Source organism: Canis lupus, chromosome 37 (genome assembly GCF_048164855.1).
Source record: "Canis lupus baileyi chromosome 37, mCanLup2.hap1, whole genome shotgun sequence".
NCBI classification, from domain to species: Eukaryota; Metazoa; Chordata; class Mammalia; order Carnivora; family Canidae; genus Canis; species Canis lupus.
Window position 1 is genome coordinate 22548342 of NC_132874.1, and position 27716 is coordinate 22576057.

Below are 27716 nucleotides of genomic sequence, written 5' to 3' on the forward strand. Positions count from 1 at the left end.
CTGGGCGCGGCGGGCCGGGCCGCCCCCTCCGCCCCAGCCCGCGGCGCGTCCGCTCGCCCGAGGAGGCAGGAAGGCGGCGGCCCCACGTCGACCGGAGCGGCCCTATAAAGGCCGGCTCGGCCGCCCCCGGCTCGGCGCGCGTCCCCGGGAGTGCGCTCGGAGGCCGGGGCCCGGCGGGCGGGACCGGGCGGGCGGACCTCGGACGGACCCCGGACAGACCCCGGACACACCGCGGCCGCGGACAGACCCCGGACAGACCCCGGACAGACCCGGCCCGGACAGACCCCGGACACACCGCGGCTCGGGACAGACCCCGGACAGACCGCGGCTCGGGACAGACCCCGGACAGACCCGGCCCGGACAGACCTCGGACAGACCGCGGCTCGGGACAGACCCCGGACAGACCGCGGCTCGGGACAGACCCCGGACAGACCCCGGCCCGGACAGACCTCGGACAGACCCGGCCCGGACAGACCCCGGACAGACCCCGGACAGACCCCGGCCAGACCCCGGCCGCGGACAGACCCCGGACAGACCCCGGCCAGACCCCGGCCAGACCCCGGCCAGGCCGCGGGCGCGGACGGACCCGGGGCAGCGCTTCTCCCCGGGCGGGGGCGGCGGGGGCGGCGGGGGCATGCGCGGCGCGGCATGGCCTCGGCGGTGTTCGAGGGCACGTCGCTCGTGAACATGTTCGTGCGCGGCTGCTGGGTGAACGGCGTCCGCAGGCTCATCGTGGGCCGGCGCGGCGACGAGGAGGACTTCTTCGAGATCCGCACCGAGTGGTCGGACCGCAGCGTGCTGTACCTGCACCGCAGCCTCGCCGACCTGGGCCGCCTGTGGCAGCGCCTCCGCGACGCCTTCCCCGAGGACCGGCCCGAGCTAGCGCGCGCGCCGCTGCGCCAAGGTGGGGCCGGTCGGGCCGGGCCGGGTCGGGTCGGGTCGGGGACGCGCGCGCGGAGGGGCCGGCTCCGGGGCTCCGGGCGCTCCGGCGACTCCCAGACCGGCCCCGGGGCCCCGTCGTTGGCCGGCCCAGGGCAGGGGGGTCCGCCCTGGGAGTGCGCCCCTGGAAGGGCTGCGCCTCGGGTCCCCCCACCTCCCCCGGGACGAGGATGCCCGGCTCCTGGGGACCCCCAGGGGGGAAGGGGCCCGGGAAGCCTGCGGGGCCCCGAGCAGCCTCCCCGCCCTCACCAGGTGCGGCACCTGCGCTCTGACCACGCGCTTCACCTGGGCCGTCCTTCCCCGTCTTCCAAGCGGGTCGCGCGGCCTCCGGGGCCTCTACTGAAGCTCAGGCTGCTGGAAACTAGTCTCCTCAGCTGCTGCTCTGCCCCCAGGTCCTAAAGATAACCCCTCCGTCCCCTGCTGACTGCCCCGCCCCCGTGTCTGAATCCTGTGGGTAATTAGCCCAGTTCTCATGACACATCCTCTGGCAGACGCGGCCTTTGGAAAGGCTCCCAAAGCCAGCAAGTTTGAAAGCCCCGAGCCACAGGGCCTGCCTTTCGCGCTTCTCCTGGCTCCCCAGATGCTCACGTTCTCTGCCATTCTGGAGATGGCTTAGTATTATTCCAAGCGGGGCAGCAGTTTTCCTTGGGTTTGCTGTTTGGGTGTGTATGTTGTACTTTCTTTATTTTATTTTTCTTTTTAACCAATGAATGCCCACAAAGGGGAGCTTAGATGAAGAAACAGCTGACGCGGCGACTTACATCCTTGCTGCAATGAGACTGGCCATTAACAAATTAGAGCCCCTGCAAGCTGGCAGGGCAGGTGACCTCCCCTCCCCTCCCCTCCCCTTGCCAGGTCGCACTGGGGTCAGGTGGCACAGCTCCGCTGTCGCCCCAGGCAGGCCAGCTGGCTGGAACTGGGCTCCTCCCCTGTAACAGTACTATTCCTACTTTGTTTTGTTGTTGTTGTTGTTGTTGAGGATGAAAATGCCTTGCATAGTGTGTGGCCATAGTAGGTCCTCCCTGCATGCTAGCTGTTATTGTCACCCTCGGCATCAGCTGCTTCCGGCAGGGCTTGTGGCCAGTGTGGAGGAGGAGGAGGCCCTGGGATCTGGTAGTGAGAACGACTTGCCTGGGGCAGGAGGGTGCTGAGTGACAGGCGCTGGACCTGCCTTGCACACGCCCTGGCTCTGACCTCTCTGTGCGCGTGCTGGATGTGCTGGGTCAGTTCTGGGTTCCTGAAGTGTAGACACGGAGAGTGTCCGTGAGGAGTGAAGTGCTTACAAGTGAGGGAAGGTTTAGGAGGAGGGGGATTCCCAGGGAGAAAAGAAGACTCAGCGGGGTAGGATAGCTGCTCAAGTGTCCCAAGGAGGGAGAGACTGTACTGGGTGTTGGCTGTGCTGCTGGGGGAGGTAGGGGGTGGTGGAGGTGCTTAGGAGAAGACCAGTGGTTGGGTGGGTGGATCAGGCTCTGTGCTGCAACTGTTGGCCTTCTTTGCCTGGGCTGGAGTCCTGCTCACAGAGACCTCCGTGAGGGCTGGCCCAGCACCCCCTGGAGGGGAGGACATGGGGACCTGGGACCAGAGGAAGGGCTGCCCTTAATTCTTTATCCGGGTCTTTGATTCTTTGCACGGTGGCGCGCTGGTACTGCACCCCCCTCCCCCCCAGCACCACTTGAGTTTTGTTGTACAATCCCAGGGGAAGCCCTTTTTCTTTCTTCGGTTCTTTGAAGTCCAGGGAAATTGTTCACGGAGTCACATATCTAATAGTAACGTAGGAGAAGAGTCTACTTTATTTCCATGCTGATTTATTATTTGCATTAAAAGACAGTCTGGATAAACACGTGTAAATACAAAAGGCAACCGGATGCGTGTGTTGTACGGGGACTGCCAGGTTTTCTCAGTATAATACCCCATCAGATTCTCTGGCTGGAAATTTATTGAACTACTTCTGGGCTGGGCTAGATGTGCGCTCTCCACTCTTATTAACGAGCTTTGTGAGCAGCTCTGGGTTTCAGCGCTCAGGCTGGCAGCAGGCTGGTAGCTCTTATACGTGTCTGAGTGAACCGTCTCGCGGGGTGAAAGCCTTGGCCCCGGCTTGCATTTTGGAATCTGCCTGCCATCAAGGGGGTGCTGAGCCCTTTTCCTTAGTCTCCCAAGTATTGCAGTGAGGAAGAATGTTTATGTGGAGAGATTGTGCTTTTTTCTCCCTTTTGCACACCCACTGTGGTGTTAGACTCAGCAACCGTTGATGGGCCTTGAACATTTCACAGCAGCACACGTGTAAAGGCACATCAAGCCTTCCACGCGTGGAGGGACAGTGCTCACTCACTTACCTTCCTGGCCTTCTCCTGGGCAGGGCTGACCTCAGGACTTGTCCTGCTATGTCCCCCGTCCTTTTTTCTTAGAATCTCAGCTTCCTACCTCACCCCCTTCTTCCTCTGGATCTGAAGCACCCACCCCAGCCTTTCTCGTGCCCCAGCCCAAGGAGATGGAGACGGCTGGTTCCTGTGGATATCGTGGATGTTATATTGGGGGTAACCAAAGGGTTCCTTTTGGTTTTTCTACACCCCACACCAGTGGGGCTGAGTCTTTAGCCTGAATTCCCTCTACATGATACTTACGTGGTTCAGGGTTTCCTGACCACGCTCACGGTCTCCTGCCTGTTCCGTCTCTGACATCTGGGAAGGTTTGCACATTAAAGCAGACATGCAGAATCTCTGATTGACTGTTTGGGGCTCTTTGACAATTTTGATTTTGTTTTGTTTTTATAGCACCAGTGTCAGGCCTTGTGAAGTCTGAGCCATCCACGTTACCAGCAAGAGATTCTATTTCCAAAGTAGTCAGTGATCTTTGATTCTTAATTACTGTGAGATCCAGCATTTCAGTTTCACATTGATTCATTCAGCGAGTGTCTGCTGAATGCCAGCTATGTGCCAGGCATCATCATTCTAGGTGGTGGGGACCCAGCAGTGATCAGAAGAGACCAAAAGAGCCCCTGTCCTCATTCTCCTATCATGATGAGGAGAAATCCACCGATCAACAAGATAAATAAATAATACATCAGACAGCGATAAGTATTCAGAAGGAAAAACATAAACAAGGAGAGGGGCTATGACTTCTAGGGGGAGGAGTTAACTTTCCTCCAATAGGGTTCTCCAGAAAGTCTCAAAGGAAGTGATTTGAGTCCAGACCTGAAGGAAGGGAGAGAACAAGCCGCTTTATCAATACCTAGGACCGGCGGCTTCCAGTAGTGAGGAGGAGGCCATCCTGGCTGGAGCAGGGGGAGGGATGCGGGGAGTAGGTGATCAGGCCAGAGGGAGTGGGCAGGTCTGAGTGTACTCTGGCTTCTGTGCTGAGAAAGACTGGAGTGGGGCAAAGGGGAGGCCAGGAGATGGGGGTAGAGCCAGGTGCTAGGCTGTCGTGCCAGGTGCAGCTGCAGGTATGAAAAGTGGCCAAACCCTGATGTGTCTGGCAGGGAAAGGCAAGACATTTACTGACAGCCCAGATGTGGGGGGCAAGGGGTGTCGGGACCAGTCTGCAGCTTTCAGCCTGAGAAGTGGAACCTGCCCCTCACCGGGAGGCATGCGGGCGCCTACGGGAGGGCCAGTAGCGGGACTCAGCTGGAATGAAGCATTCCAGCATTTTCTCCAAGTAAGGCCCATCACTGAGGGCCTGGGCATGTGCTATCATACAGGTCCGTGTCGTCCCTGTCACTGAGGACGCCTGCCTAGCTGCGTGCTCATCCACGCTCTTAGAGTTGAGTTTCTGGGGAGCAGAGTCAAGGCACCCAGGGTAGTATCGGAAAGGGCTGGACGCAGATGCACGTGCCCAGCTCCACGCCCCCCCCCCCCCCCCCCCGTGCTCCCTGAGCCTGCCCACTCGGTCTCTCAGGGGCCGCAGGGGAGGAGTCTGTTCCCTTCCCAGCACTAGAGGGGAGAACACCCTGTAATGTGGGAAGATAAACTGCAGAGCGGCTGGGCCCACTCTCCCGGTGAGAGTGGCTGGGAAACGATCGGCTGCCACTGGGGTCCGGGGCAGCAGGCCGTCTCTTGCCGCGTCCTGTTTGGCTCTGACACGCCCCCACCCCCCCCAACACTGTGCAGTGCTCCTCGGGAGGGCCTCCCGCCCCTTCTGGCGGGCAGCTTCCACTTCTCAGGGGGTTTGACTCACAGGTGTAGTTTTGGATCTCCTCTCGTACGCGGCGTGTGCACCGGAGAGCTTTCCCAGGCCCCGGGCGGCCCGGCCCAGTGCCACGTGTCCCCCTCCCCGGGGCCTGCCCTTCTCTCTGCCCTCTGCTGCGTCCCCTTCCCAGAGGTGCACCCTGCTGCCGCCCGGTGCTCCAGGGCCCCCTCCTTTCTCTGCAAGTGGCCACGCGGCTCAATGGGCTCTTGGGCCTGCGATCCTGTCCCATCAGATCCCAGAAGCAGCCGTGGGCCCCGAGTGACCCGACCTAACCTCGCAGCTAGAGAAGGAGCCGGTCAGAGACTTACATCGGTGGTTAGGGAGGTCGCTTCTAGGTCACAGTTACTTTCCACCGCATTCCCAAGGAGACGCTTGGCCTGCTTCTCGGCAGACAGCCTGGTGAGCCTCCTGGTGGCCCCTGGCTGCCCCCGGGCTGGCCCACAGGGACCCAGGTCCCCTTCCATTTTAAAACAAGCCTGGGCCTCATGTTTCTCTGCTGTTTGACAAACACTCCTCTAAAAGGCAGAAGGTGTTTCTGCATTGTGAAGGGTCAAGGAGAGGGAAGCTGCCAAGTGCCGGTGGAAGGTGACCGCGCCATGCACAAAAGTTGGTGAAACTACGGGGATTTGATTGTTTGCCACTTCTCAGCAAAGCTCTGGAGTGGGGGTGGGGGTGGCGTTCTGGAGAGTGAGGACTGGCCGGTAGTGAGCGTGAACCCCGCATGCACTTTGCCCAAGTGGTCTCGGCCACAGGCCGCCCTCTGTGGCGTCCTGGGGACCGAGTGCCGGACACAGCAGGCTGAAATGCGCGTCCTCACCAGGGTTGGCGTTGCTGGTCCACTGAAATCGCTTTTTATTGCTATTTGTGCTCACTTTTACTTTCCTTGGGTGACAGTAGGCATCCACTGGACACTTTGGGTTGTCATCACTGAAGACTGGTCCCCGTGTCCGTGCCCTGAGCAGCTCCCCGGGCGTTGTCCTCTCCTTGGTGGGTGGGGCGAGGGGCCTGCGCGCCATTCTCTTCTGCCAAACTGAGGCCTCCCACTGCGGTGGCAGCGCAGTGGTGTTGCGCCCCAGCACAGACACACGTGCTGTCTGACGTTGTCCTCCACCCAGATGCCTCCTGTCCACCCTCCTTACCCCACCCCCTACACTGAGTCATGACTGTGAACAGAGCCACTTAGCCCTTCGGCTAATTTATACTGGCGAGTTTTCATATTTGTATTAAGAACAAAACATCTTAATCACCCTTTGCTGATACGCAACTTAGAATCAGCAGGAAAAATCGTAGGAGCAGTAATTGGACAGAGGGTAGGGAGGGCCCAGGGTAGGAACAGCGTGGTTAAAACTTTTACAGACAGTGTCTTAACCCCACTAGAAGCCCATCCTGCTTCCTGGGGAAGAAAATCCCCAAGGCCCTGCAAGATTGGGGATACAGGGTGCAGGCGGGAGGGGTAGTGACTCTCTGGGGGGTAATGCACGGTCCCCGTGCGAGAGGCTCAGGCCGAGAGGTTGAAGGCATGGTCTTTGGAAGCAGACAGGTGAGCATTCAGATGCCCCTGGCTCTGTCCCCTGCTGCTAGAGCAGTGACTTCAGGCAGTTGCTTGGTCCCCTGAGCCATGGGTGCATGATTGATGAAATCGCATGATGGTATTGCGGGCAGGGCTGCAGGAGGACCCAGGCAGTGACAGCCACCGGGTACCCAGAACCATGCTGGACACCCCTTGGATCCTTGGAGAAGTACTTGGATCCACAGGGAAGCCTCTTCTCTGTGAGAGCTGCCGGCCTTGGACGGAGGACCCCAGAGCTTTTGTCCTTTGTTCCGGAACACGCAGCGTCCCCACCGAGAGCCATCCAGGTGGGCGCTCATTGGTCCAGCGCCCCACCAGCTGCTCCTGATGGCATCCTCTTCCTGGTGGCCCCCCATCCTGGTGTCCCTAGGAGGAAGGGGTGGTGATAGCCCCTGCCCAGGCTAAAGAGAGAGCCCACAGAGGGGCTCGCCACCGTTACCTCTGCGGGACCCCTGCAGACGGAGCCTGTGGCCTTATTGATCCAGAAACTAGGATTTGGTGCTTGACGTGAATCAGGCTTGGGGACTGTGCTCCGGGGGCAATGTCCCAAGGGGCAGGCGCTGTGGAATCTCGGGGCAGGTGTATGTATCACTATGAGAAGTACAACTGCCAAGTGGGTGGAGTTCTTGTGACCGGAGCCGACGCGGCGAAGCCCTTAACGCGGGTTGCCAGGCCCTGCTCGTTCAATCCTCGCCATCTGGCCTCCTCGGGGCCTACGTACGTCCTGACTCTACTGCCTGTCGCTCTCCTCCCTGCCTGCCCCCCTGTGTCTGCTCACCCTTCAGGCCGCCGACCCTGGAGAGGGTGGTCCCCCGCTGTGAGTCTTCCTACCCCCTGCCCCCCGCCCAGGTGACACCCTACTCTTTGTGGCCAGCGTTTGCCACATGTCCATCGTCCCGGCTAGCAGGAAAGCTCTGGGGAGCCGGGGGTCCTGCCCGTCTTGCCCGCCACGGTACCCCTGCCACGTGGTAGGGCGCTGGGCGCAGAGCAGGATCGGCGGGTAGCTGAGGATGAGTGGGGGAACGCGTGCTTCCTGTTTTGCGAGGATGGTGTGGCCTAAATACCTTTGATGTTTGAAGACAGACTAGCTGACGAGTGGCTTCTGACATGCACTAAGTGGGAACCTCAGTAAGGGAATCGGGCTTTTATGGGGAGAGCATAATGAAGAGGCACCGGGAGGAGGGGCCCAGGAGGGGCCCGGGAGGGGCGCCGTCCAGGCCAGTGCGTTGGAGCCCGGCTCCCGCTCTCTCCTGCCCATACGAGAGCACGTGGTTCAAGGGAGCACCTCGCAGGTGCAGGAGGAAGCAGGGAAAGGAGGATCCTTTCTCAGCCCCTCCTCGGATCCTCGGGGAAGTACTTGGATCCACAGGGAAGCCTCTTCTGTGTCCTCCTCCTCCTTCCTCTGCCCCGCTTTTCATTCTCGGAAAGATGCAGAGGAGAGCTTAACCGCCAGCAGCATCCCCACCTCCTCCCGCCAGGTGTGAGCATCGCCAGACGAGGGCAGCCTCGTGGACACGGACGGGGAACCCGCTGGGCACCACCAGCAGCTGGGAGCGAGGGGCAGACAGGGTTTCTGTCCTTCCAGAAATGCTGTGTGAGGCCACACACACGGGAACCGGGAGACCCGCACAGAGTCGAGTAACCGTGGGCTCCCGGGGACTTAGGACTCCCACTGGGATGCTTAGGTGTGCGCAGGGTGACCAGCTAGGGTACGCTCCAAGGAAGATCACTTCTTCCTCTCCACTTCTTGAATGTCGACTACCTGTTTAGGAAACAGGTACATAGGAAATCAGCGTTGAAAACGTCCCTAGAAGATTTAAAGTATTCTGCTTCTAAAATTCTTGCCACACGCCACCCTTAAAGAACGCGTACGTCTTTTTTTTTTTTTTTTGAGATTGTACTTATTTATTCATGAGAGACACAGAGAGAGAGAGAGAGAGAGAGGCAGAGACACAGGCAGAGGGAGAAGCAGGCTCCATGCACCGGGAGCCCGACGTGGGATTCGATCCCGGGTCTCCAGGATCACGCCCTGGGCCAAAGGCGGCGCTAACCGCTGGACCACCCAGGCTGCCCAAGAACACATATGTCTTATGCATGCAGGATGACCCTGCTCTCCTCACCCCACCCAAGCCATCTGCCTTGCTGTTTAGTGTGTTGATGGACACATTTATTAAATGGAAAAGGAACTCTTTAAATGTAATTTATTATTTGACTCCATTTGAAAGTTTGCTTTACAGAAAATTTCCCTAGGGCCCTATGGGGTGAGTGTCCTTCAAGACACTCGTGTTCCTGGGGTAATGGGCACTTCTTAATGTGCTTTCAAAAGGACACTCTTCCTTCCCAGTGGATCCAAGAGGCACCTTGTCTTTATTTCTGGAATGACGGGAGAAGGCACTGAGGTGTGATTCCAGCATGCTGAGGCGAGCTGCAGGGGAGGCCTGGCGCAGGTCCCAGAGGTGTTCATCCCAAGGCCTCCATTTACTGAAAATGTGGGACTTTGTACCCAGGGTTTCTGAGCTTAGGAAACTGGTTTGTTCACCTTCTCCTCCCACTGATAAGCCTTTGTGCTGACTCCAGCATGTTCAGTTTGGGTTCCAGGAATAAGTCGGGTGTTTATGTTTGCATAAGGAAGCTAATCCTGAAAATCACAGACTCACATTTGGGGTTCCTAATTTTTTTAAAAAAGATTTTAGTAGTTTATTCATGAGAGACACGGGGCGGGGGGGCGGGGAGAGGCAGAGATACAGGCAGAGGGAGAAGCAGGCTCCATGCAGGGAGCCCGATGGGGGACTCGATCCCAGGTCTCCAGGAACACACCCTGGGCCAAAGGCAGATGCTCAACCCCTGAGCCACCCCGGGCGTCCCAGGTTCCTAATTTTTGATGCTAAACTAGTATAGATAGAAAAGGGCACCCTGGCTGCCCATGGCTAATCGATCTTTGGCTCCCCGTTATGTTTAAACCGGCGCACTGTGATTTTATATACGTTCATGTATACGGGTCTTTGGGATCCAGATCTTTAATTGTTCGAGGCCGCTCTGGGTAAAACCTCCACCCCGCAAACCAGGGTGGAAGAGGAATTTTACAAATGGAGGTTATATTAGTGACTATGCTTTTATCAGAAATTAGAAAAATTCCCCGGGGGGCTGTGAAGTCTTGGGAGTCCACTTGTTAACAAGACGTGCGGGTGGACAGGCCTCCCTCCGGGCCGCAGCAGGCGGTCCCCGCGGCTTCCGCGGAGCACTAGCATCCCCTGCTGGCCACGTCTGCGGTGACCGCCTCCTAACCCACGGCCGCGCGAGATCGCCAGCATTGCCCGCCTGCAGTTTCTGTTATTAGCATCCCTGTCCTGACGCGGAATCTCGTTCCCTCCACAATATTTAGAACATAAAAGCCAAAAGTATTTATGTTATTGCATGGAAGCCTGTTTTTGAAAATAAGGTTTCAAATAGTTATCTACCATGCACAGTTGCTATTTGGAAAAGCTTTACCAGCCATTAAAGACCAAAGCTGCTTGGTCACAAAGGCAAGATAAAGCAGATAGGGTCGGAGGAGACCCCCGGGCACATGACGCGTGTAGGGTGACAGTCCTCCATGGGCTCGCTTCCTGCCACCTGCCCCTGAAAAGTAACCCAGTGTCCCACGTGTGCATCCTGCTCACGACTTCACCTTTCAGCTGCTGTTGCATCTTGAGAACTTAGGATAATTTGGGGTGTCGCAGCAGGTGTTTAGATTTTCCACCCATTGTGAAACTGAGAAATCTGGAGGGAGGAACCCCAGTGAGTATGAAATTTTGAAATGGAGATTTCTTTCATATATGCACTGTGGCCGTTTTGGGGTCGGTCTTCCTGAAGAATATTTTCCTAACACATTTAAGGCACCCGCCATCTGATGGGAGGCACTTTGGAAACAGTTGAGAAGGAGGATGTCCAGGGCGCCGGGAAGAAGGGAGAGGCGGGTGGGCCAGGCTGCAGGGAGATGCTTGGAGAGGTGAGAGCGCTTCATCCCCGCGCAGGGGGCATTGGGGGGCTGGCTGCCAGGAGGGGGTTCACAGCGTTCAGCTGGATCCGTCATTCCCTGACTCTCTCAGCCTTTTATTGGCTGAGGCCCTTGCGGGGCGAGAGGCCTGTGCTGCTTGGTGCCTCATAGATGCCTTCCCCCAGAAAAGGGGGACCACACCTTAAGAAAGCCGATCCAGGGCAGCCCGGGGGAGGGGGCAGTGGTTTAGCGCCTCCTTCAGCCCAGGGGTGATCCTAGGGACCCGGGATTGAGTCCACGTTGGGCTCCCTTCATGGAGCCTGCTGCTCCCTCTGCCTCTGTCTCTCTCTGTGTCTCTGTCTCTCTCTCTCTCTCTCTGTGTGTGTCTCTCAGGAATAAATAAATAAAATCTTAAAAAAAAAAAAAAAAAAGAAAGAAAGCAAGCCGATCCACATTGCCAGCTCGGTCGCCACCGGGGAAGCTGGAGCAAATGATAGTGTGTGCCCCCGCTGAAAGGTAATCATCTGTCATTTCTGTCCTCGCAGTGAGTGATTCCAGCAGCTTCCTTGGCCTGGTGAAGTTTCCTCGGCCCCCTTCTGTTCTGAGGCGTGTCCACGTTTCCAAGGAGCAGCGTCTGGCTGTGGCTAAGGGGCGTGCAGGCAGGTGGCGGGGGCAGCTGGCCCTGCTCGCCTCCACGGTGCCGCTGGCCGCTGTCCTGCGAGGCCCGTGCCCCAGGCGGCCGGGCGAGCATGGAGCCCAGGAGCACGAGCGCGGTCCTGCCCGTGCACGATGGGCCACCCGCGGGGGGTGGCTGCGGCTGGACTCCGGGCTCCCCGGGCCACCCGCCTCGGCCAACAAGCAGCCGACGAACAAGGACCCCCTTGCGAGTGTTGGGCCCTGTGCTGACAGATGAGGCGGGAAGACGTGCCGCGGCACCTGCTCCCCTCGGCTGTCTTGGGGGGGACTTGGGGAGACCCGGAGGTGCAGGGGCAGTCGCAGTGCTGAGCGGTGAATGCTGCAGGGGTCTGGAGAGATCTCTGGGAGTCCAGAGGCAGCTGGGGTTCCGCCGTCTGATGTGGTCAGGGTTTCACAGAACAGGTGGCATGGGTGCACCCCTTAAGGGGTGGGTGGGGTGTCCCCACATGTGAGCCTGGAGCTGGGGCAAGGTCGGGGGGTTGTGTTTGGGTCACGTGGACCTTGGAGATCGGCACGAGGGTATGGGGGGTCGCAGGGCACAGAGCTGTGAGGTGCGCTGGGGCCAATCGGGGGTGGGGGGTACTCCTTGCCCTTTTCTGCTTCATTCCAGAAAATAGAATACCCTACCAGGAAGATAGGGTTGCCAGATAAAATATAGAACACCAAGTTCAGTTTGAATTTCAGATAAACGGCAAATGATTTTTTTTAGTAAAAGTCTACCCATGATACTATTGCATTACTCACTATTTATCCGAAATTCATATTTCACTAGGTGTTCCATGTTTTATTCGCTAAATCAAGCCATCCTAAAAAAAAATTAATATATAGCAGAATGTATTTAACCAACTGTATATGTAAGTTTGAAGTTAGGAACCCAACTACGGGCTGAACGTTAATTAAAGACGTAACCAAAAATATGTCGCTAAGACAAAAATGCATGAATTATAAACCTCTCTATAACTTAAGGTCATTAAATCATGCTTTATTTACTAGAAAGCGGGTGTAGATACGCTGCATGCACTGACCATCCAAGAGGCGAATTTTCCTACAAATGTGCTTACAGAATATAAAAACGCAATAAAAAAAAAACGCAATCACTGTGTCATAAACGTGATTGATTTAAAACCTGTATCCTAGAGGTAATGAAAGTTGAACTTTAATAATAGTTTTGTTCATTCTAGAATCGAGAAGCACTCGGTGGGGATGATTAAATAAATTGTTCCCTCTTTGAAAATGATGTTTTGGAGGGTTTTGCTGTGTAGACTCCCCTTTTCCTGTGTAGACACCCCTGTAGGAAGCAGATGGTGAAAGCATTTTGGTGCAGAGGGCAGCATAGAGTGCGTGTGCATGTGCATGTGTGCGTGTGTGTGTCCGAGCAAGGGATTTGGGGCCTGGGGAAGAAGCATCCTGAGAATCTGGCACTATTTTCTTCCTTCTCTCCGCTTCGCACACTGTGCAGGGTGGCGTGGTGGGGCCTGGTGACCCGAGGAAGAGGGGAGAGCGTGGAGAAGGCCCAGTCCCTGTGACTGCGGGGGTAACTGGGGGGGTGTCACGCTGGGGTGTGTCCCTGGGCTGTGTGGACAGAGGCCCCAGGCTTCTCAGCAGGCGAGCCACGGCCCCCCAGCCACCTTAGGGCTCCTGCCCCCTGAATAGCAGCTGGCTGGCCTCCCGGGCCTGCGTGGCTGAGGAGGGGACAGGACCAGACAGCCGCTCGGACACCGAGGTGGCCGGTGCTGTAGGAAGGTGAGGGAACAACTCCCTAGAAGTTGTCCCGGATGTAGGCCGGTGTGAAGGATCCCCTGCTACAGCCCAGGCTGTCAGACATGCCCTGGCCCTATGTTTGGGGGGCCCCGGCTCCTTGGACTCTATGTTCTGGGCCTCTTATTTCAATTAACGTCATTTAGGAAATTAATTGCATTACTTATGTCGTCTCAATCAATGAATTGCCTGAAAAGCAAGCCTTTCTCCTGCAAAACCAAACCAAACCAGACCTGAAAAACTTAAACTCAGCAACTGATGCTGGTTCCGGGCTGATTCCAGCATCTGGTTTGGTCGTGGCTCTTGGGGACCGTGTTGCTGGGTCCCACCGAGGATGGCGAAGAGGCCAGTGTCCGTGGGAATGTCATTCCTGCAGCCCGAGAAGTCGCTGTGTAGAAACCCACTGGGAAAACTTGTGTTCCTCACGCTGCGGAGGGGAGGCACACCTGGCCCGGGCTGCCGGCTGTAGCATCCTACAAACACCAGGCTACACTTCCTAGGGGCCGCTCAGGACCCCCTTACCCGTAATGCAGGTCGTTGTTCAGATTCCTAGAAAGTGCTGTGAGTCATACCCACTTTGGCAGTTTTCTGGGTAAAGGTCGGCCTTTTTCCTCTTCCAAATGCAGCATTTACATGACCTGTCTGAACACGGCCTCCATGTGCATAGGCCCTGGGGGGAGGTCAGCCGAGGCCAGCCAGGCAAGCCCCCCTCCCCTTGCGTGGTTGGGGCTGGGCAGGTCCTGGGCAGCCTCCCCTGGCCGCAGCTCCCTGGCCAGGCTGTGGCCTCGCCCGGGGGCCTCCGGGGCTGGCCCAGACTTTGATCCCTGGCCTCCGCCTACCTTCCCACTCATCCCACCGTCCCCCGGCTGCCAGACTTCTCCTTGTGGGTGGACGTCGTCCACCCCAGCACACATGTGAATCATTCATTAGGTCACTGAAACTTGGAATGAGGTTGAGAGCTGGGCTTTCAGGGAGAGCTGTGTAAATACTCCCGGGCATCTGGTGGAGGGTGACCCGGGCAGCAGCCTCCTTGTCACTGCGATGTCTGCTGCTCTGTGTTCAACGTAGGAGCACGTTTCCTGGTCTGGTTCTTGGACTTTAGGCATTTCTGTCTCAATTCTAGGACTGGTTGCCATAAAGGATGCCCACGATATAGAGACCAGGCTTAACGAGGTGGAGAAGTTGCTCAAGACCATCATAAGCATGCCGTGCAAAGTAAGTACGATCTGGGCTGGGCTGGGAGTGGAGCTGGGGACGCATCTGCCAGCTTCCCAGTAACCGACCCCCTTGCTCGCTTGCCCGCTTAACTGCCTGCCCCCTGCCTGGAGGTATCAGACCACAGGGAGGGGCGGCTGTGACCGGGAGAAGGAAGGCCTCTGCGGGGTCTCGGGGTCTCATGGCCCTATTGTTTTCTCCTTGCTAAGAAGTGAAAGTAAGGGGCCAAGGGGGTATTGAGTAGGAAGAGACATGGTCCCTCCACGGCCTGGTCTTTGCGTCCTTGCCTCCGTTCCGAAGCCCACCAGTCTTGCAGAGAGTGTTTTGGAAGAAGGTGGATGGGAGCCAAGGAGAGGGCTAGCATCCACACCAGCAGACGGCCTTTAAATGAAGTTTGCCAGCTTTGTGTGGAGGAGTGATTAAGAACCCGGGTGGACTTGGGCCCGCCTGAGTCCCGGGACGTCCGTTTCCTCCGCTGTGCCTGGGGAAAGTCAGCGCACTCGGTTTATTGTAAGGGGAAGGGACATGTGTGCAAAACACTGGCGCGTACCAAGTGCTCAGAGGAACTCATCGTTGCTTCTAGTAACTCCATCCTGTCTGGCCCTGGGGCCTTGCATTTTTGCCACGTGAGGCCATTCGTAAATGGAATACGGCCTCATCGAAGTGGTCGGTTCCAAGGAGCGTCTGAACAGTGGGGGAGGGGGGCATTAGGATCAGACCAGGGCCCCTCGAAGGACGATTGGTTTTTAGTAACTAATGCACTCCTTCCCAGTATTCTAGGTCAGAAGTTGTGCTCACCTTCTTTGAACGATCTCCTTTGGATCAGGTGTTAAAAAATGACAACGTACATAAAATTCAACCCAGCTTTCAGAGTCCGGTGAAAATCTCAGGTAAGAGCTGCAGGGGAGGCGTGGGGGCTCAGGGCTGCTGTCGGTAATGGTTTTCCAGTTCACCGTCTCATGGCTGGGCACACTTTCTACCCTTGGGATCTGGAAAGACGATCCAGAAGAATGATAAGAGTGGGTGGAGGCTGTTACCTGATTTTATGAAACTGTGTTTTCTATCCACCTGCCTGGAGTTTGCACTTTTCCAGTTTCCAAAGCGAGTAACTTGGTCTATGAATGGGAACCTCCTTAAGAAATGGTATAATGGGGGACGCTTGGTGGCTCAGTGGTTGAGCCTCAACATCTGCCTTCGGGCTCAGGGCGTGACCCCGGGGTCCTGGGATCAGGTCCCACATCGGGCTCCCGGCGTGGAGCCTGCTTCTCCCTCTGCCTGTGTCTCTGCCTCTCTCTCTGTGCGTCTCTCATGAATAAATATATGAAATCTTTAAAAAAAAAAAAAAGGAATCGTGTAATGATGAAAACATTAATGAGGCATTCGGAGGCGAACTACTGCCATCAGCTGTCTATCCCGCTAAATAATATAGTTCACGAAACAGCTGCAGTGAATGCGGCTCTAGGGCCCCAGGACAGGCCGGGGAGCGCGGTTCGGATGTCACCGGTGCTGGCGCTGGACCATGCCTTCAAGCACCGAGGAGGCGAGTGGCGGTGGCAGTAAGAGCGGACGGCAGCCGAGGGGAGCTGCGGGGCCCAGCTGGGCGGTAGGTGCGAAGGGAGGGCGCGCTGCCACTTCGCCCTGTTCGGTAGCTTCCCACGTCTGGTTGCACGTGTTGTTCAAAAACTGGACTTTTACTGTTTGGGTGAAAACGCTCCATCCCAGGAGTTTCAGACACGGGGCTCCCCCAGGCAGTGGAGAGTCGGCGTGGCTTGGCCCGAGGGGCGGCATGAGAGGAGGTCTTGCAGGGGTGTGGCCGGCGCAAAGGGAGAAAAGGCGGCTGTAAGAGGACATAGAGCTGGGCCAAAGGAGGGCCTTGATCTGTAGGGGGCGGGGAGGGACCTGCGTCCAGTGTTCTATTTCTGAGCAGAGGAAGGAGGAGAGCAGAAGGGACAGGGCAGGAGGAAGACCCAGGACGGTGATGCAGAACATCAGCAGAGGAGAGCACGTCTGAGCCCAGAGCTGCGTCCGAGGAAGGCATTGGAGGTCACAGTGATGGGGAGACGGACGACAGGTCAGGATGGTGGCGGCGACGTCCCTGGTGGAAAAGTATACTTGCTGAGCTACATGCCACAGCAGGGATGAGATTCCTAATTGCATGTGGGGGACAGGTGAAGAGGGGGGCAAGTTGTGGGGGCGTGCAATGCAAAGCATATTTAGACATGACTGCATGTGGACAGGATGGCTGTCAGGCCTTGGTTTGTTGGGGCCTGCTACATCTGATGTCCACCCCACATGGCTTCCTGTGTGTTCTTAGGAAGAAGAACAGGGGTGTTTGGGCATCCCTCCTTCGCTGGCACCTAGGATCCAGAACCCTCTTTATAGGAGAAATGGTGCCATTTATCCTGGTTGGCTGTCTGTTGACTCCAGTCTTATAGGATGCAGGTCTAGGACCTTAATTATCAGTGCTGGTGGGTTTTCCATGCTGTCACCTAAAGCCTGGGCAAGTCTCTGTTCTTTGGTCCTGAGCAGGAGCATCCCAGCACTGGTGTCTCTGTTTTGCTTTATTTCTTTCTGTTTTGAGCACATAAGAGAGCAAAGAGCAACAGAACTGTTTGGGGGCCTTGCGTTGGCGACAGGAGCTGGACCCTTGCTTTGGGTCGACCCTGAGGGCCCCAAGCACGAGGACAGACCCAGGCTGCGTGGGGTTGCTGCTGATTAATTCCTGGAGCGCAGCAACCTGGAACGTTCCCAGCCCTCTGTCCGCTGTGCTGTTTTGACCTGTGGCTTGGATGAACGCACGACCCATGTTTATCCGAAAGGGCTGAAAATAATGAGGGGAGATTTCACAGGGATAATTGTAGCATCTCATGTGAGCTTTGAAGCGCATTCTCCGGGTCCGTTCGTGAGGGCTGAGGACAGGTTTTGGCTTGCAGGGACGCTGCCATGGGTGGCAGTGGCTGCAGCGACTCTGGCTCCGCACGGCGCGCTGCGCAACGACCAGAGCTGCCTTACGACGGGGTCTGTGAACACCTAGTGCAGGTGGGTTGCTGAAAGCCTCAAGCATCCCCTCAGAGGCCAGGGGCCCCGCATTCTTCCCAAGGGGGGATGCGGGGAGAAGCCTCTCCCCCACGTCCAGACCTGAGATTCTCTGTCTCCCGGAGCTTCTCCTCTTCAGCCACCCTGGTCGCTTGGGCACCAAGTCCGAGGCTTCTCCCTTGGAAGCTTCCAGCCTTCCCGTGTTTGCTCCAGGCCTAGCGGCCCTCCCGCTACCTGAGTGTGCAGATGTGCAGGTGGGGAGGGGGCATTTCCCCCGGGACATGAGATACACTTTCCTTATTCACTGAGTGACGAAATAAATATATTGAGACGATGAACCATGGTCAATTCCAAACTACTTTTTGGTGAAACCTGTGTCTACAATGGCACTAACATCCCTTTGGAGAACTGGTCTACCATGGACAAGCCATGTTATTTAGTCTTGTTCCCCTTCATGGGTGTTCACAGATTCGGGGACCCCCGGGCTCAGAGCATCAGGCCCTGGAGAGCGCCCCCCGCCCCCGGAAGCATCCACGCGCCTCCCCTCAGCCTTCCCCCTGCCCCAGGACAGACCCTGAATGCTGAGCCCGGGCATCCCGGGACTCCGACTCCCTGGACTCACTCATCTTCTCGAAACCTTACGTTCATGATAACAGCCGCGGGCTCTGGTCGTTCTGGGCATGCCAGATGCCAGAGTGTGGGTCGCTCTAGCTGTTTGATGCTGTCACCTGTCATAGCGCAGGCCCTCTGCTCCAGGCCCTCAGCCTCCCCCTGCTGGGGTTTTGCTGGGCTGTGGGCCCCACTTCCTTCTGCTGATCTGATCTCACAGACCCTGCCCACCCAGCCTGTCCTGCTAAATGCACTCCCTCGGGCAGCGCCTCGGCCTGCAGCTCCCCGCCTTCCTCCTCCCCGCTCTCAGATTTCTTAATGCCTTCTTGGGCTGCTGATGTGGCACCGTGGGGGACAGCTGCTGACCTAGGCTGTCCCGGGTGTCTCTTTGCACCCAGGCGTGCACAGAGGCTCTGAAAGCACAGCCGCTCCTTGCACACGCGGAGGGGCGGGGTGGCCCGGGCTCCGCTAGGTGGCGCCAGGCACCAGCCACATCCTGGGGCCGCTGCCAGGGAGACGCTGAGGCCTCCTGGGGAAGCGGGGGCAGCCTTACACAGGCTTCCTCCCCTGAGAATAAGTGTTTATGGAATCAGAAAAACTTACACATAGTTTTCTACACGGTGGCCGGGTCTATGCTTGAAAGGAAGCATAAAGGAGCACCTGGGGGGCTCAGCGGTTTGGCGCCTGCCTTCGGCCCAGGGCGTGACCCTGGGGTTCTGGGGTCGAGTCCCACATCGGGCTCCCTGCATGGAGCCTGCTTCTCCCTCTGTCTGGGTCTCTGCTTCTCTCTGTGTCTCTCATGAATAAATAAGTAAAATCTCAAAAAAAAAAGGGAAGCATAAACCCCAGTCGTGATCCACCTACTTGATATAATCAACATACACTCCCCAAATCTAATTATTCAGATTTTTTTTGGGGGGGGCGGACAGGCTGGAAATGAATTCTAATTTCATATTTTATTCACCAAGCATCTGTACAATCTCAACCTTAATTTTCACCGTACGTGGTTAGTCCAGGTCGCCAGTTAATAAAAAGGCAGTGCTTTGGGTTCTGTTCTATCGCTGGGCTACACTGAAAATGTGATGGGAAAGAGGATTTGGACAGAGGGAAGCTACAGTGCGAATGCTTTCAGGACTGAGCTAATGTCTGCAGAAAAAGAACATAGGAATTACGGAACTGAAGGAATGATGATGGCCTATGGGGCACATGAAAACACGGCTGCAGCAAAAAAGAAAGAAAAGAAAAATCATCACCAAGCACACACCACTGTAGTGCAGTTGACCTTTGAACACAGGGGTTAGGGGTTTCCACCCCTTGCACAGTCAAAAATCCATGTACAGGGCACCTGTGGGGCTCAGCGGTGACTGTCTGCCTTCGGCTCGGGTCATGCTCCCGGGGTCCTGGGATCGAGTCCTGCATCGAGCTCCCTGCATGGAGCCTGCTCCTCCCTCTGCCTGTGTCTCTGCCTCTCTCTGTGTGTCTCTCATGAATAAATAAATAAAACCTTTAAGAAAAATCCATGTACAATGCTGACTCCTCCAAAGCTCAACTATTGTAGCCTACTATTTATTGATCAGAAGCCTTACCAACAGCATAAACAGTTGATCGACAAATATTTTGCATGTTATATCCACTAGATGCTATATTCTTACACAAGTAAGCTAGAGAAAAGAAAATGTTATTATGACAATCTAAGGAGGAGGAAATACGTTTATAGTACTGTACTGTATTTCTCCCCAAAAAATCCACATAGAAGTGAACCTATGGAGTTCAAACCTGGTTTGTTCAAACGCCAACTGTCATTGTTGCGGGAAGGAGCCTTTGGTAGAGGCTAAGATGAGCGGGAAAAGTGTGAGGAGGAACAGATTTTGCACAGCCTCAGTGCATCTCCCCCGAGATAACTCGTTCACTGCAAAGAGTCGTAAACATGGTGACGCTCCTCATGCAAGTGATGCTGAGGGACATCCCAGGAGCAAGGCCTGTTGACGTCACACAGCCCCTGACGGATGTGGGGAGGGGATGCGTCAGACACGCGGTGGGACTACGGACAGAGTCACTCCCCAGCCCGTTTCATGAGAGAGGAGGAGAGACCAAGGGACCACCAGGGCTTGCACGAAACGAGGCCGCGGCAACGCACGCAACAGGGACCCTGGAACAGAAGGAAGGGACAGGAGTGGAAGGGGCTGCGATGCCCGAGTGCAGGAGGTATGTGGCCAGATCCAGCTCTGATCCCTGCACCCCAGTTACGGGCAGTGTCGGCATCGCCAGCAGGGGCCGACGGACACGGCACAGCTCTGTGCCGTTTGGGTGACTTTTCTGAAATTGAAAATCAGCTCAAAATAGTCCAGAAACGGCGAAGCAGAGCTCCGCGTGAGACAACAATGTGAACGCAGGGAAGCAGCTTGAAAGCGAGCTGCTTCGTGGAACAGTCACGGAGGGGATTAAAACAAGTCCCCGGGCCACTGGCTTTTGCTACAGGTGCTAAGCGGACTTCTGGGACATCCGCATTCTGTGCAGGCTGGAAGAGACGCTGCAGAGCTGAGCACACCCTGTAACCCTAACAGTTTCTTCAGTTCTGTCTGCGTGGCCCGGCAGACACGAGGTGCTGGCGACAACAGAGGCGTCCCTGGCGTTTACCCAGAGCCCCACCTCGTTACGTTCTTTACAAATGCCCGCTCGTTTCATCGCCACCTGTGCTTTTAGGCTGGGTACCTCATGCCCATTGCACAGATGAACAAAGTGAGCAAGCGGGAACCTGCTCCCGGGCACGAGTAGCAGAGCTGGAGTTTACAGCTGGCCTTTCAAACAGTTAAACCACACGATTGTGAACAGAGGTTTCTTTGCAAGGGACGTTAAGGAGTGATTTGTTACAAATCTGTTTTTGGGGGGGCTGGTAAAGACTCCCATTTCTCAGACCTTCAGATGTCATGTGTAAGATAGATTTTTTTTTTGCATCCAGAAACGGGGCACCTGGGAGGCTCGGATGGTGCAGCGTCTGCCTCCCTCTGGCTCAGTCCTGATCCCGGGGTCCTCGGATGGAGCCCTCCATCGGGCGCCTGGCTCGGCAGGGGGTCTGCGTCTCCCTCTCCGCTCTCGCTGTCTCGCAAATAAATAAATAAAATCTTTTAAAAAAAGAGAGAGAAAGAGAAAGAAATGTGCTGCACTGACATTTGTTTTCACATGTGGGATTTTCCCCTCCAAAGTCCCTTAGCAAAGGGGTGGGAGACAGGGCTAGAGGCTGTCAGCAGGCTGGGGTCTCCTGTGCGTCTGAGACAGACACATTTGAGGCAGAGTTAGTGAAAAGTAATACAGAAAGTGGTTCTGTGCTGTTGCACGTTTTGATTCGCGAGGCGGGGGACTCTTGGTCTTTCTTATTACGATGCAGTCATCTCCGGAGTCTGTCCCCGCAGACTTGGGTAAACATCTTCTCACACGTAGGAATGTCGTTGACCCCCAGGGTTCCAAGCACTGACTGTGCACAGTTCTGGTGCCCCCCCGCCCCCCCCCCCCCCGGCTCATGACTTCAGGCCCTACAGGGGAGGGCAGGGGGGCTCCGGGTGGGCTTCAGCCCGCAGGGGTGGGGAGGGCAGGGAAGAGCCACGTGCGGATGCCACCCATGGTGCGACTAACCCTGCTGGGCTTCAAAGGACCAAGGAGACGGGAGGTGTCACTTCTGCAGAGAGTCAAGTGGAGTCGTAGCAATTACTTGGCCGATCTGACTGCTGAAGAGTGTTTTTCCCTGTGGGGGTGAGGAGGAAATCTTCTCTTTCTCTTCCTTCGTTTTTGTGTAGTTTCCCTACTTCTCTTGGCGTGGAGTGAGATTCGACCAACTGAGAACCAGGTAGCTGGGAAGATTAAAAATAAACAGGAAGTTACAGTCATACTTGGGAGAAAAGCACAGCCACGCATGGGAATAAAATAATCTAGTATAATGATAAGATGTAAGAAAAAAGAGAAAAGCAAACAATCCCCCCGACTCCCGTGGCAGATGCCCTGGAGACGGTGGGCAGGGACGGGTGTTCCGCCGCCTGGGCCGGGCCGGGAGGAGCGGAGAGCTGGCCTGAGCTGTGTGTTTCTGTTTGTGAGGCCCTGAATGGGAAGAGGATGATCCTTTGGATTTGAGAATGCCCCGGAAATTTGGAGTTGACTTTAAGCATGTTTTGGAAGGTGAGGTAAGCGTGATGGGAGAGGACCGGCAAGGGCCAGCTAGGAGCTGCGGTTAGGGGCTGAGGCAGCCTCTCGGAGGGCCGGAGACCTCCAACACCAAGAACTGGTCACGGGCAGCAGCTCAGTTCTCGCAGTGCATTTAATCTACCAAAGTGACAGAAACACACTCCCTGGGGAAATATAAATAAAAGCTACAGCAGACATTAGAAGTCAGTCAAGCCACATGGGCTCCTTATCCTTAATGGACCAGATGGTGTGATGGAATCCAGAAGTCCATGGGAGTCTGGAGTGGAAGGGATCCTTGGAGATCACCCAATACTGTTCTGAAGTCCTCCAGTTGAGGATACAGAGTCCCGAGATCGTGCAGCGGTTGGTTGGGCCGGGCTGCGGTGTCCGGGCTCCCAGCCTGGGCCATGGCGGCCTGTCTTCTCCTCTCCCGGTGCTGCCTAAGTACCAGACTTCCACCCTCTGAAGCTAACCCCACGCAGCTGGTGTAGACTACAAAGACGCTTTTTTTTTTTTTTTTTTTTTTTTTTGCTGGCCTTTTTAAATTACCAAAATTTGTGCGTACTGGTTTAAAACATTTTTTAATGATTTATTTATTTATTTATTCATGAGCGACAAGAGAGAGAGGCAGAGACGCAGGCAGAGGGAGAAGCAGGGTCCCTGCGGGGAGCCCGATGTGGGACTCGATCCCGGGACTCGATCCCGGGACTCCAGGATCACAACCTGAGCCCAAGGCAGGTGCTCAGCTGCCGAGCCCCCCACGTGCCCCTGCCCATTTGGTTTAAAGTGCATCCTGATCTCAGTTGCCCCTCATAGCGAGCCAGGCTGGTGGCCGGTGCCATCCCCGTCTCAAGCACAGGGAAGATGGGGTAGCCCGTGCAAAGCGTTACGGCAGCGTGTGATGGACCCAGACCGGTGGACGTGAGCTCAGCACTCTGTCTAACCCGGCTTTAACCCACTGGGGGGAGGGGAGGGATGTGCCTCTGGCTTGCACAGGGTCCTCAGGTGGGGCTCCTGTGGAGGTTGGCGTCATGTGGCCGAGTTCCAGAATGGGCCTCGGGTACAGAGCGTCCTCTTGGGGTGTGGGGGAGAACTTGGGGCAGTAGATGGAAGCGGAAGTAGGGAGATGGGCATAAGCCCAAAAGCTCAAAATCTGGCCCATCTCGAATCTTTATTTTGTTGCTTTCATTTTTCAGAAATCATGAGGTCCAACGGATTTTGCTTAGCAAACACGGAAACCATCGTTATCGACCACAGTATACCAAACGGAAAAGACCAGCACCTGGGTGTGGACCCAACAGAGCATTTGTAAGTGCACGGATTTGAATATGGCTTTATAGAAGGGATCCAGGGACTGCCAGCCGGCGCCAGACACTGGAGCTCACTGCCCAGACAGCTCTAGACGAAGTAGGTATGGCCAGAAACACGGAGCCATCCTACCTCTATTTGGATATTTATTCATTTATTTATTAAAGATTTTATGTATTTATTCACGAGAGACACACAGAGAGAGGCAGAGACACAGGCGGAGGGAGAAGCAGGCTCCATGCAGGGAGCCCGCTGTGGGACTCGATCCCGGGCCTCCAGGATCACGCCCCGGGCCGAAGGCAGACTCAACCACTGAGCCCCCCAGGGATCCCTGGATACTTATTTAAAGCATTTGCCTTTTCCAGAAGACGGCGAGGGCTTGGTTCGTAGACCTTGTGATCCGTGACCAGGTGGCTGGCTGTGAGGCGGCACGCAGGGGAAGTTGCCAGGTGTCCAGGGCCGGGCTGTGCTGGGCAGTGGGGAGGTGCGGGGGCCGTAAGCCTCCTCGCTCCAAGGGCCTGGCCTTCTGCAGGGAGAAGTGTCACCTGCATGGCTTCACATCACAGGGCTGGAGGTTCTCCAGGCTCTGAGGGGGCGTCTCTCTGGCTCCGGGCTGGAGGGAGCCTGACCCTGCCGGGCCTGCTCTGAGGGGAGGGAGGATGTGACTGATTAGTGAAGGCGGGAAAGCCGAAGACCACCTTCCTCTGATGAGAGACAGAACTCCTAACCATGACAAGTGCTGTAGGAAAGCCCAACACCTGGGGTCCCTGGGAGGCCCAGCCTCCTGGGTGCACTCTCCGTCAGGTCCTTGGGACCTGGCAGGCGGCAGCTTGGGAGGACACGACAGCTTGGCTTCTGCCACCTGGCGGGGCCCACCCCAGGGCTCTCCCTGGTTCTACGAGCTCCAGGAAGTGATTTAGCATCTCCTGGCTTCTCTTCTCCTCGCAGTGGGGCCCCACGTGCTCTCCTGGGTCACCGTAAACATCTCAGATGGTGACGGTGGGATGCCTGGGCCTGCAGGCAGCGCTGGGTGCCCAGCGTCTCCCCGTGGGCCCATGAGCAGTCCAGCCCGGGATCCAGGGCCTTGGAGTTCCCGTCCTGTCCCCCCGCCTGCCCCGAGCTGCAGATAAACACGCACGAGGACAGGCTCCCTCACGACACAGGTCATGAAGCGCTTGGGTTAGAGGATATGCTGCTCAGGCTGCCGGGGATGGCCCCCTCTGAAATGGCCTTGTCCCTGGCGTGCCCTGCCGTGACAGCCACGGCATCCACCCACCATAGGCCTGTGCAGAGAGCTCACTGGTTGAGCTGCGGGCTGGCGCGGGGCGGGCACCAGGGCCCAGATGGCTGCGCATCAGGTGCACGACCTGAGGACAGATGCTTCAGCTTCATTGGACGAGCTTCTGGTGAGGGGTTGCCTCGATGGGGGAGGGACAGGTGGGGACCCCCTCATCCTGAGGGTCCTGCGGGTCCTGGCTCTCACTCCGCAGTATCCCAGGGCAGCTTTCCTGTCGGCAGGGGCCTCAGAGGCCATCCTGCCCCCCGCCACGTTTGCAGGAGGTTGGGCTGCGAGGAGTTCTGCAGAGGAGGCAGGCATGCAGGCCCTGCTTGACCTCCCCTGCATCTGAGAGGCCTCTTGGACCTTGCCAATGGTGGTTTTGGGGAGGAGACCGCACGCCCTGTAATGAAGTCGGGGGGCTGGTCTTACCTCCGTGCACCTGCTGCCTCAGAGGCTGCGCACCCTGTGCCCGGGCCTAGGGCTCCTTCTCCCCAGCCTTGGGCTCCCAGGGCTCCCAGGGCAGGTGGTACGAGGAGGAAGAGCCGGCCCTGCCCCTGGCCCTGCTTCTACCCCTACCCCTGCCCCTACCCTTGCCTCCACCCCTACCCCTACTCCTGCCCCTGTCCCTACCCTTGCCTGTATCCCTACCCCTACCCCTGTCCCTGCCCCTGTGATGGATGAGGGCAGGCCCCACACATCGCCACCCCCTCCTCACTGTGGATGGAGAGGAAAACGTGCCTCTGCACCTTTTCTGTCTGATTTCCAACCTCTCCTCCACTTTTAAGCGAGACTGAGAGGAAGTGTGCCCCCCTCGGGCCCGTCTGTCCCCAGGCTGCCGCCCAGGCCGGTGGGCCCTGTGTGCAGGGGCTGGGCCTCTCCTCTGCCCCCACGCGGCCCCCTGGCCCAGGCGGAGCAGTCGCCGGCGCTCCCCTGCTCGGTTCACGGTCCTCCTTCCTGGTCACCCCAGAACCTTCCCGGTGGAGCCCGCTCGGCCCTGCTAGTCAGCGAGGCCAGGACGGCACAGGGACAGGAGTGCGCTGCGGGCTCCCAGGGCCCTTCCCGCCCCCGGACGGCCTCCCTCCGCCCACCTCCGCGCTGCCCGCTTAGTCTGGGCTGATCCTTAGTTGAGGAAAGTGGGAAAAGCACAAGCAGCATCTCCGCTCCCCTTTCTGGGGAGAATGTCCTTCAGGTACTTGTGTGTCTTTTCTAGCTTCCCAGGCCGTGTCTGGGTGAGACAGGAGTGGAAATGGTTTGGGTTCACGGGGGAGTGAGTTCAGGAGGCGTCCGTCACCTTGTGCCTGGAGCACATATCCTTCCTGGCACTTCCTGCCCCCCCCACGGACCACCCGTCCCCCACCCCGTCCAGCAGGAGCCCTCCCCCTGCCGGGCCCCCTGCACCCCCGCCCCAGCTCCCCGTCCCCCGAGCCTCCAGGGCACATGTGCCACAGATGCGGTTGGCGCGAGCTTGTGGCCTCGGGGGCTTTCCTCACTGGTCCGGGCGGCGGCCTGCGGGCCAGCACGTGGGGGGCTCCCGCCCCGCAGACGGTCCCCTGCCTTGCTCACTGCGCGTCCCCGGAGCTCGACACAGCGATCCCCAGAGAGAGAAAAAGAACCATCGTGGGGTGCGTGGGTGAAGGAAAGCGCAGGGAAGACGGTGAGCGCGGACAGCCTGTAAGGCAGCGACGTCCAGAGCCGTGATAGTCTTTGGAGAAGTGCCCGCTGGGGGTTAGTGACCCTGCTGCTCCCCACGCCCCCAGCACTGAGAAGACGGTGCCCACGGGTGGCGCGAGCCCGGGCAGCGGGAGGAGCTTCGTTGAGGCCCTTCGACGGCGCTGGGCACTGACCCCTCGGCGCCCTCCTGCCGCGACCTCCCGCCCTTCTCTCCGCTTCGGGGGGGGCCCAGCGCTCACCTCTGGACGTTTCCGTTGCAGGTTTGAGAGTGGCGGGGAGTTCAGCTCCGAGCTCGAGGATGGCGACGACCCAGCAGCCTACGTCACCAACCTGTCCTATTACCACCTGGTCCCCTTCGAGACGGACATTCTGGACTGAGTCTCCACTGGGCGCCCCCGGCCCCCCACTGCCGGCGGCACAGGCCCGGGTCGGGGCGGCTCTGCGGGGCCTGCCGGGCCGGGGGGCCTTCAGGAAGGAGGCCCGACCCCAGGTCGCCCGCAAGTGGCAGCCAGTCACCGAGCCTGCTGCTTCTGAGGGCTCTCGTCCCTCCCGGTCTCTGCACGCCCGGACCCGCTCCCCACCCGGGTGACGGGGAGCCCAAGTGCCTCAGGACGTGGGACGTGGGACGTGGGACGCCGGACGGCCGGGCCTCCGGGGGGAGCCCTCGCCTGGCGCAGTGGCCCACGGCCTCCCCCGCCACCCGCCACCGCCTCGCACTACAAGTCGCCGAGCCCCGGTGGCAGGCGGGGGTGTTAGCTAATCCAGGACGTCCCCGGAACCGGGACGTGTGGCTTGCATTTCTGTCTTTCATCTTCTCCCCGGAAGCTGCAGGATCTGTGTCAGCCCGAGCGCTCTTCACAGAAGCTTCGTGGAGAACCGTGTTGGCTCCGCAGACAGACGGCGTGGCCCATCGGGTGCCCGTGAGCGGGACTGGGAGGCGCTGGTTCTCCTCAGGAGGAAGAGTTCCCGCCTGGCCTGCCAGCAAGTCTTCAGCCCTTCAGCCTGGGGACAGAGCTGTCCCCCACCCCCCAAGGCTGTCCGAGCTGCTTACCGAGCCCTCAGTGACGTCATCGCCACGTCGACCTGCAAGGAGGGGGTCGTCAGGAAGGCACTGAGCCCCCCTTTGCCCCTGGGGTGCGGGCGCCGCGGGTCTGGGCTCTGTGTGCTTCTCTCCTCACGGTGTCTACTAACGACCAACATTTGCTAATGTAAATAATAGTAAATTATTGAGAATCCTAATTCTTTTACACAGTCTGTTTTTTAATCTATTTTAATTAAATAAAGCATATTACTCTACCCGTGGA

General features: G+C 57.5%; 1 protein-coding gene across 3 annotated transcripts; it reads left to right on the forward strand.

The window, feature by feature from the left end:
* Positions 1–45: 45 nt before the first annotated feature.
* Positions 46–27716, forward strand: PXDC1 (PX domain containing 1). 3 transcript variants are annotated; one of them, XM_072814292.1, is made up of 7 exons: positions 46–366; positions 476–904; positions 14245–14336; positions 15109–15226; positions 23351–23462; positions 24744–24868; positions 26673–27716. In XM_072814292.1, the coding sequence occupies exons 2-7, from the start codon at positions 649–651 to the stop codon at positions 26999–27001; spliced, it is 1032 nt and encodes a 343-aa protein (XP_072670393.1). In that variant the 5' UTR covers positions 46–366; positions 476–648; the 3' UTR covers positions 27002–27716. The 3 variants fall into 3 exon arrangements, with proteins under 3 accessions (XP_072670393.1, XP_072670396.1, XP_072670395.1); XM_072814295.1 differs by lacking the exons at positions 24744–24868; positions 26673–27716 and adding an exon at positions 23828–24728 and having other exon boundaries at positions 53–904; XM_072814294.1 differs by lacking the exon at positions 24744–24868 and having other exon boundaries at positions 65–904.